At 36.8% G+C, this 9,719-nt stretch overlaps 1 protein-coding gene across 1 annotated transcript; it reads left to right on the forward strand.

Moving 5' to 3' along the window:
* Positions 1-1,439: 1,439 nt before the first annotated feature.
* LOC140165310 (cytochrome P450 2J4-like) lies at positions 1,440-9,411 on the forward strand. The gene is made up of 3 exons (XM_072188645.1): positions 1,440-1,989; positions 5,378-6,325; positions 8,799-9,411. The coding sequence occupies exons 1-3, from the start codon at positions 1,629-1,631 to the stop codon at positions 8,978-8,980; spliced, it is 1,491 nt and encodes a 496-aa protein (XP_072044746.1). The 5' UTR covers positions 1,440-1,628; the 3' UTR covers positions 8,981-9,411.
* The last annotated feature ends 308 nt before the right edge of the window (positions 9,412-9,719 follow it).

Consider the following 9,719-nt stretch of genomic DNA (forward strand, 5'->3'; position numbering starts at 1 on the left):
TAATATTGTATAATAATGAAAATAAATAGGCCTACCCAGCAAACACAAAAACGTTTTTAAAACGTTTTAAACAGGTTATATTTTGGGTTTTGGTTTAGATTAAAACGTTTTAATAACATTAAATGTCTGGTTATATAAAGGTTAAGAAAACGTTTTAAAACGTTTTTTATGAAAAAACACTACAATAATATTTTCGAAATGTTATTGTAAATTATAGTTTGCAAACATTTTTTGCCAAATATTTTGTCAACACTTAAGGGATCTAAAATGCGCGTTTATTGCTTTTCGACAGTATTTTTGTGGGACATGAGAGCACCTCAGACCTATCGAATTGCATTCTGAATACGAAGCATGTCTTTCTGATATCAAATAATTTTCATTTTTAAAATCACAATATAATACAAATTTTATGACAAATGATAAAATTTGATATTTTCAAATTTTTATATCACAGTCTTCGAAGTAAATTATATAAATCTAATGATATATTCTTAAAGTGTATGTAGCAGGAAGGAAAAGCCGACGGTCAATTGAAAATTTTGACCTTTCATATTGAAGATATGGTTTTTTTTCCCAAAAAGACCTAATTTTTTTGGTGTTTTTGGAAAAAATCCATATCTTCAATACGAAAGGTCAAAATTTTCAATTGATCGTCGGCTTTTCATCCCACCTACATACACTTTAAGTATAAATCATCAGATTTATAAAGTTTACTTCAAGTACTGTTAAATATCAGAAATATCAATTTTTAATGATTTGCCATAAAATGTGTATTAAATTGCGAATTTCAAAAAATCAAAATTATTTGATATCAGAATGACATTCTTCGTATTCAGAATGCAATTCGATATGTCTGATGTGCTCTAATGTCCCAAAATAAATACTGTCCAAACGTTCATACCCCAGCCCTTAAATAACATTTTGTTAGAATATTTGCAGTATGTTATTAACAATTTTATGTTTTTGAATGTTATGAACACATTTTATACCCTATACTCTTTATTTGCCCTTAATATAACCCGACATTTAAACGTTTTCTGGTAACCTTTTGCGAATGATGTCCAAAACGTTTTGTGTTTGCTGGGTAATGACTAAAAAGGTTATAAGTAAGCATAAGCGTTTTAATTCAAAGGTGATTGGAATTACTAGGATCCACAACATGTTCATTTATCAGGGCAAAGTTCTTTAACCCCATACACATTCATTGAAGGACCTTAGAAAATATGGGTACAAAATCTCATACTCTGCAACTTGAGGTCACATTTTGCACCATGATTGTTTAATTGAGGTTTATTGAACTATGCCATTGGGGTGAGGCTATTATGGTCCATAGTGTATTGACGAGTTCAAGACTTGTCACCTACTTGTACAAGACCTTAAATAAGATAACAGTGGTGACGTGATATTTAACTTAGTCAAACGCAACATTGAGCAATGAAAGTAGGTGAGCAAACACAAGTTAAAGACCTGTTACCTACTTCGTACAGAGAATAAAAACTGCCAGTTATAGGTACCATGATTCATTTACTGTGTTTACCATCAGCCACTTTATCCGGTGACTCTCCTCTTACTGGTAGCCATATACAAGTTGTGTTCTGGTGAGTTTGCAACACTATTCGTCGTCAATCATGACATTCATCGCCAACATAAATATTCCAGCTATCCTAATCTTTGTGGTTGCATTCCTGGTTCTAGCATGGTGGCTACGTAGACCTCAACAAAATCTTCCAGCGGGGCCATGGGGTTGGCCACTTCTTGGATATCTACCCAATTTGGTCATATCAACGTATCGTACCGGGCTACCACTGCCTCAACTATTCAATTCATTGGCAAAAGACTATGGATCGGTTTGTAGTTTGAACATAGCAGGGACATTGGTTATTGTTTTAAACAACTTCAGATGTGTGAAGGATGGTCTCGACAATCCCGATATAAGTGATAGGCCAAAACTTCTTGATGGTCATCGGAAAATGCTGGATCAAGGCGAAGGTGAGTAAAATGTGGGAAAATTCTCGGAAGAATGATCACTAACTGCACTATGAAAATAGGCCTAATTATTTATGACCAACTTTACAAATATCATGTTTACAGTAAAGTTGACAAGTTTAGCTTGCTTTGCTCTTATATAATCCATTTTCAAGACCGAAATTTTGGCTATTCCAATGGAAGTTAGACCTATTTAGTTAGACCTACCTGAACGTTATGGATTTCAGTTGGACTATCCCAATAGTTTAACCATATGACCGCACACTTTCTGTCCTGTACGATGCCCATGACAATCCCATTTATCAGTGTCATTTTTGATTTGGACAATATCGAACCTCTTTACAGATCACCGTCGTGTCTCCCTAAAAAATTTTCACAAATGAGTTGTCAAAGAGATATCTCCCGTAACAAAAGTAGTTATTTTATGTGGTAGGTAGGTGTATACGGCCCTGGAATTAAGAAATTGCACCTGACTTTTTTTTAAGTTGGGGTGCAAATCCTTCTCATGTTTTAATATTTAGAAATAGTTGAGGTTGCTTATAACTTGAAATCAAAATGCTTGTGTCGTTTTTTGGTGTTTGATTTCTATTGCTAAATTATGAGTATACAAATTTGGCGATTTTGTTTAGAAACTAGATTTTTGCAGGGCTGCTTACTCGTTATTTCGGGCTTGACATGGCAGCAGAATCTAGGTAAAAATGCTGTATCGCAATTTCGGTTCGTCCTCCATGTAATATACACGAAATTAATGTACTTATAATATATGATACTTTTGTGGCAGTACATACAATTAAAATATTAATGTAATAATGAACCTAAATCTTTATAGCCCATCAAATATGTTTATATACGTATTATACCTATTCCAAACATTTCTTTATATAATATATTATTATATACTATAAGGCAAGGGGCATTGGGGCATCTGGGGCAACTCCCTCGAAAATGTTTATAAACATATTATTCCTATTCCAATCATTCTTTTGTATTATATAAATAAGTCAAAATTAATGGCCAGGGGCATTGGGGCAAGCCCATTGAATATGATTATATACGTATTATTCCTATTCCAAACATTTCTTTGTATAATATAATATTATATATTATAAGGCAAAATGGCAAGGGGCATTGGGGCATCTGGGGCAAGCCCATCGAATATGTTTAAATACGCATTATTCCTAATTCAATTATACAGGGTGTCCCAAAAAAAGAGAACCCTCATTGCGCCCTCTTTTTTCCTATTTCTAAAAAGTTGATCAAATATATTTTGGTATGTAAAGAAACCTTTATTCGTTAGCTTTAATGAACCAAAACAATTATTTCAATCGGCTCACAACAAGATATGCCCTGAGGTACAAGGAGGGTTCTCCTTTTTCTGGGACACCCTGTACAAGGTGCGCGCGTAGCGAGCAAAAATTTGGTATTTTACACTCATTTTGGTCAACGGGTTCCTTGCCCCTTTTCATTTCCTTTGCCTTCCCGATTTTCTGTTTCATTTATTGTTAGGCGGATACTCATCTCTTTCATTTTTTGTCAGAGAGCACTGTCTCTTGCCCCCCCCCCTCCACGCCACTGGTTCACCTGGTTTACATGGTAAATTTTTAGCATGTAGCGGGAACTTGAAATTTTCAAAGGAGGTCCATGTCTTAGGATTATTTTCTTCAAAACATTGATTCATGTGAAGATATCTCACCCAAAACATGAAAAAAACATACCTAGATCCACCCCCACGTTTGACTCCATCAGTCATGGGCATGTGACATAGATTTCTTTTTGACATTGGGGTGGACTTGTGATAATCTGTGAAATATAAGAGTGAATCAAGTTTTTTTTGGTCACCGGCAAATGCACACTTGCTTACCACTTTGAAGCTTAGACGAAAAAAGGAGCATACTGCAGTTACTGTCCGTTTTCCTATACACAATACACAGTGCTCTTTCCCATTGACGCGTGACCTCTACAAATAGCCCTACGTTAAAAGTATGGGGATATGACTAGTTAACGTCGCTGTGTGAAAAATAACCGGCCAATATTAAAAGTACTCTTCTAAAGTTCTAGAAAATATAGTTTTTAACATGTCCTAAATTTTTAGCTAATTTAGATGTTTGGAAATATTCGTACTTTGGTGTTTTAGTTAATGTTATAGGTAATAGTACATTGCCTAGTTAACGTCGCTGTGTGAAAAATAAGCGGCCAATATTAAAAGTACTCTTCTAAAATTCTAGACAATATAGTTTTGTAACATGTCCTAAATTTTTAGCTAATTTAGGTGTTTGGAGAGGGTCGCACTTTTGTGTTTTAGGAAGGATATGTAAACGACAGATAACACCAAAAATATGAAGAAATTATTTCCAAACAGTGTTAAGTCAACAATCATTATGTTGCTCATTTTCAAGAATGCTGGTTTACAAAAAGCAGGCCATTGTCTCATTTCGTGAACAAAGGTACACATACCATTGTTTCCTTTCGTTTCCTTTATAATCGGTTACCCAACTGAAGCTATAATACCAGCTTTATTGCGATATCGCACATGAAAACAGACACATGTGCACAACCAGAGAAGATCCGATTTAATCAGTTGAGCTGTTTCAATGAGTGTTATCTTGGTTTAATAGCTTTTAATGGGGTTAAGTCCTGCAAAGGTCGAGATGAATTCTACTGTAGACATGACTGCATCATGGCAAATTCGCGCGAAGTTCGAAAACAATTTGCAACTTAAAAACTTGATAGCGATTTTTTTTCCTGTTCTGAGGTGGAGCAAATTTTTTTTTTATTAAGGTGGAGCAATTTTTTTGGCTCAGATGGCGTGACATTTTTTTTCCTCCTAAAACTACCAAGGCCCCCCCGATGGGGACGGGACATACGACTGCTTTTTTCCGTGTGCCAAATGGAAATTGACTAATTTGCAACAGCGGAGGTCCTCGAAAATTATTGTAAGGGGATGTGCCGCGCACAGACTTTTGGATGCTGACTTTCTCTATACCTACTTTTTGCAACCCATCAGTTTACCTATTTTTCACAAAAAGCACCCAAATTTGCTAAAATTGCGAGCTTTTAAGGCACTTTTGCATTGGTCGCCACTGAAAACCCACCCATCGATATGCCAAAATCGTTAAAAGGTACCCAAAAACCGTAAATGAACAGGTGTGTCCATTTACCCCATGCCATTTTTTGAAACTTAATCAAAATTTAATGCCCCCTCCCCTACCCCTATAAATGGCTGCTAATTAAAACACGCGCTCTGTTTAACGTTTATACTTGAAACAAAGTGGTTTGTATCCAACGTTAGCTGCATTAGCTAACACTTGTGTACACTCTTTACATGCTTTATTTAATATTAAACTATTGACAATAAAAGTAACGCTTGTGAAATTCTCTCTTATTCTATTAGGTGTAGGAGCTGCTTCTGGAGAGGCCTGGAAAGAGCAGAGACGATTTACAATAACAGCTTTACGTGGCTTCGGAGTAGGCAAAAGAAGTTTTGAAGTAAATATCGCAGAAGAAGCGGAATTCTTAGCGAAAGAGATCAGCAGCTTGAATGGCAAAGCCTTTAATCCCTGCGATTATTTTAGCAACGCTACGTCCAATGTGATCTGTGCAGTGGTATTCGGAAAGCGATTTGAGTATTCTGACATTAACTTTAAACGCTTCATGCGTATTATAAATGAGAATGCGCAAACTGCTGGACTGCAACACTTCTTACCGTTGGCCAAGTATCTACGAACATCCGGTATTAAAACTATAAAAAGGAATTTTGAAAGCCAACTTGCATTTATGAAGAGCATTATAAATGACCACAAGAAAGATCATGTCCAAAATGATCCACGTGATTACATCGACGTGTATCTTGATGAGATAGAACAAAGGCAGAAGTTAAATTCCAATAGTCATGTCAATTACAAGAATCTCCCAGCGACTATAAGAGTGCTTTTTGGGGCTGGTACAGAGACGACCTCTACTACCTTGCGTTGGGCGGTATTGTATATGATGGCCTTTCCAGAGATCCAAGATCGCGTTCATCAAGAGCTAGATTCGGTTGTGGGTAGAAATCGCCTACCAAAGCTAGCGGATAAAGCAGATTTACCATTTACTTGCGCAACGCTGTTCGAAGTTCAACGAATCGCGAGCATTGTACCTCTGGGAGTCCCACATACGTGCGGGAAAGACACCACCCTTGGGCCATATACCATCCCTAAAGGAAGCATAGTTGTGCCAAATTTATGGGCCGTCCATCATGACCCAGATTCGTGGCCAAATCCTGATGAATTCAACCCGGAACGGTTTTTGGACAAAGACGGGGCTTTCCGCGATAGTGGGAAAGTGATTCCCTTTGCAATAGGTAACTAATTTCATATTAATCATAATTAGTGCTTTTGTAGTTTTTTACTATAATGATAGACAAAGATAAAAAGACTAGTTGCGTCTGACGTCATCTGTCAATCAAACTCCGAGCACGGTTTGTTTACAAGTGTCGTGATGATATGAGTTGCTGAACAGGGCGGTAAAACCGGGCGCCTTATTGTTAATTTTGCACCTTTTAACATACAAACCATCTCAAAAGTTATACGCGCTATTAGCCAATCAAGGATTGTAGAGAATTTGATTGACAGTGACGTCAGACGCAAACTAGTCTTTTTATCTTTGTCTTTCATTATAAACTGGCTGGATATGCATCCGTGATATAATCTGTTAATTTGGCGCCATTATTTGATTTCGCATTCATTTCATACGGTAATCTTATCCCTTGTTTTTTAGGTTTTAAAGGCCTATTCAGTGATTTGCTCATCCAGACGATCTCAAAAATCATCAAAATTCAGATATTGGTACCTTTCTCATTGCCATAGATGTGCTAACATAGCCTGCTAGCTGTTCAGCCGAAAGCCGTATATTTCAGACAAAAAAGTATTTAATTAATACTGACAGTATATTAGCTACATTGTATTTGAATGGGACTTCGACTTAGTCAATACTTCTTCGTTTTTTGTCAAATTTTGCATTTAAAAAAACCAAATGACAATATGAACGGCTTATCCTTCATTTTTAAGGGGGTACTACACCCGTTGATTTTTATATTTGTGCATTTTGTGAAGAAATGAGAAATACAAATTGGACAAAGTGGTATGCAAAATGTAGGGGCAATACTCTCATTCTATTTGTGGCATCTGTACATTGTTTGTGTACCACTTTTTGGCTTCTACCTTTAAAAGCATGTAAGCTACATTGATACCGATGCCACCAGTAGAACGAGAAGATTCTTGCGGGGATTCTTGCACCTTCATTTTGCATACCACTTTGTCCAATCTTTTTTCTCATTTCTTCACAAAATGCAAACATACACACACACACACCCCCACACACCCACCAACCCCCCACCCCACCCACCCCACCACCCCACGCCACCCCCCCCACCCCATGCAATGGGTGTCGTACCCCCTTAATTTTTGATCACTGAACATGCTGAATGGGACTTTAATCTCGTGTCTCGCTAAGGAATGTAACGATGTACGGGTGATTTATGCACTTAATTAACTCGAACAATACCTTTCTTATGGGCGCACCATTAGACTTGAGGGAGGCTGAAAGCTTTTTGAAAAACAATCGCCCACCATATAGGGAAATAATTGCCCCGACCTCAACTTCCAGCCTCCCAACTCTATAGAAATCGAATGGTGTCCCTTAGTCCGTTCAATATTCATACCGGCAGCCAGGGATAAGCCAGTGATGATGACCGGTGCTATTTTTTGCGATCCAAAAGAGTGAGTATTATATGTTCTCCAAAATTTTCACTCCACAGGGGTGAATTTTACTCCAAAAGAGTAAAATGTCACTCTTCAAGGAGCCGTATATACGACCACCCTAAAAAGAATATTCCTTATATGTGATGCGATCAAGCAAAATCAGTCGGAACTCGGAAATATTAAATTTACCGTTTCTTATACAATGTTATAGTAGAGTTAAAAGCATTTTCAAAGCTCATTTTGCCCAAAAAAATGAAAATTAAACAACCAGTTCCAAAGATATGAGCAATTAAACAACAGAAAACAAAAGGAAATATTTCCTTTGTTTGGCTATATCTCAAAATCCAAATTTCCGAGTTCCGACTGATTTGTCTTGATCGCATCACATATCATCACACTTTTTGGAGTGCAAATATACTGACGCGAGTATAGTCCCACCCTTTTTTTTGGGGTGAAAAATGACCGAAAATGGGGGGTGGGACTTTACACGAGGATTTTCTAGTTAACAAGGTGCGTTTTTAAGCTTTCAAACCAGTGAATACACGTCAAGGTCTCTGATATTCGGCACCAGAAGCTTTAAAAAGTAGTCTCACTTGAGTTGTAAAAAACTCATATTTTCTCATATTTTTAGGTGGAATTTTAGCCTTACCTTCTCTAAATAGAATGTTGGGAATATTGTTAATAAAATATGTCAGAAAAATAATTTTGAGGTGATTTTGCAAATGAAGTTGTATGATTTGGGTTGTCAAATTCGGAACCATTCTGTTAAAAATTGGCAGTGGGACTTTACTCGGGGAAATAACAAATTCTGAAATTTCCCCAAATATTAGGGTGGGACTATACTCGAAGGTGGGCTTATGCTCGCGTCAGTACGGGTACTCATCTATTTTCGTTCACTATTTTACATTACGAGAGTGGGTGGTCATATGGGAGCGCAGGCGATGCTACTCCTCAGCTCTTCTCGGTTTTGTACCTCTAATGGTACTGATAGGTGATATACATACTAACAATTAACATACATGTATCTAAAATTGCGAATTACATCTTCGTGTGATGTTTTCTGTGTTCACTCAGGTCGTCGCGTATGTCTCGGAGAACAGCTTGCCAAGATGGAACTTTATATCTTCTTCACGCATCTGCTCCATCAGTTCACCTTCAAGAAACCAGACGATTCGCCATCTCTTTCACTGGAAGGTCACAATGGTTTTACCAATCCACCAAAACCATATTTGGTAGAGTTTATTGCACGTGACTAATGTTACAGGGTGTCTCAAAATATGATCAGTTGATCCATGTGATAGTTGCCATTATTATATGCATCTTTTCTTGGCGATCAGCATCATCAATTGAGATCTTCTCCCGGGATCTTAAACTTGCACAACAAAACATGTATATAGGCCTATGTGTGCTTAAAATAATTTATAAAGACACTGAACTTCACTTTACTTGTACTACGGAATTTCGAGATTTATTTTTTTTTACATTACTGCGGATACAAGATTAGTTTTTGCGCACCAAATTCCGACGAACAAAACCTAAACACATGTCGTCTTGCACAAAAGAAATATACATCCCTATTACCCAGTTACTGCTTTTAGGATATATAACATTGTGTTGTTTTTGTTCCTATAATTATTGCTATATTCTTCTCATATCAATAGGTGGACAATGTTGATGCACATTTCAATACGATTATTATCAAAATTTACATCTAAAGAAGCGTATATAAAAGATTCACACAAAAATATACAAGATAAATATATACATCATCATTCAACAAGTTGGCTGAATTAAAGCCATTATTATAACATTTTCAAACAAAATAGATTAGCATTTCTTTGCCATAAAATGTTAGCTTTTACTGTCAGATATATCCCCTTTTATTTTTGAGCCGAACAACCACGGCAAAGCAAAGACAATTGGAATTTACTACCAGCGCACATGTCGCCAATACGTACCACTCCTTCGGTCATGTTGTGGTACGACCCTTAGTTG

This window comes from Amphiura filiformis, chromosome 12, assembly GCF_039555335.1.
Source record: "Amphiura filiformis chromosome 12, Afil_fr2py, whole genome shotgun sequence".
Lineage (NCBI taxonomy): Eukaryota > Metazoa > Echinodermata > Ophiuroidea > Amphilepidida > Amphiuridae > Amphiura > Amphiura filiformis.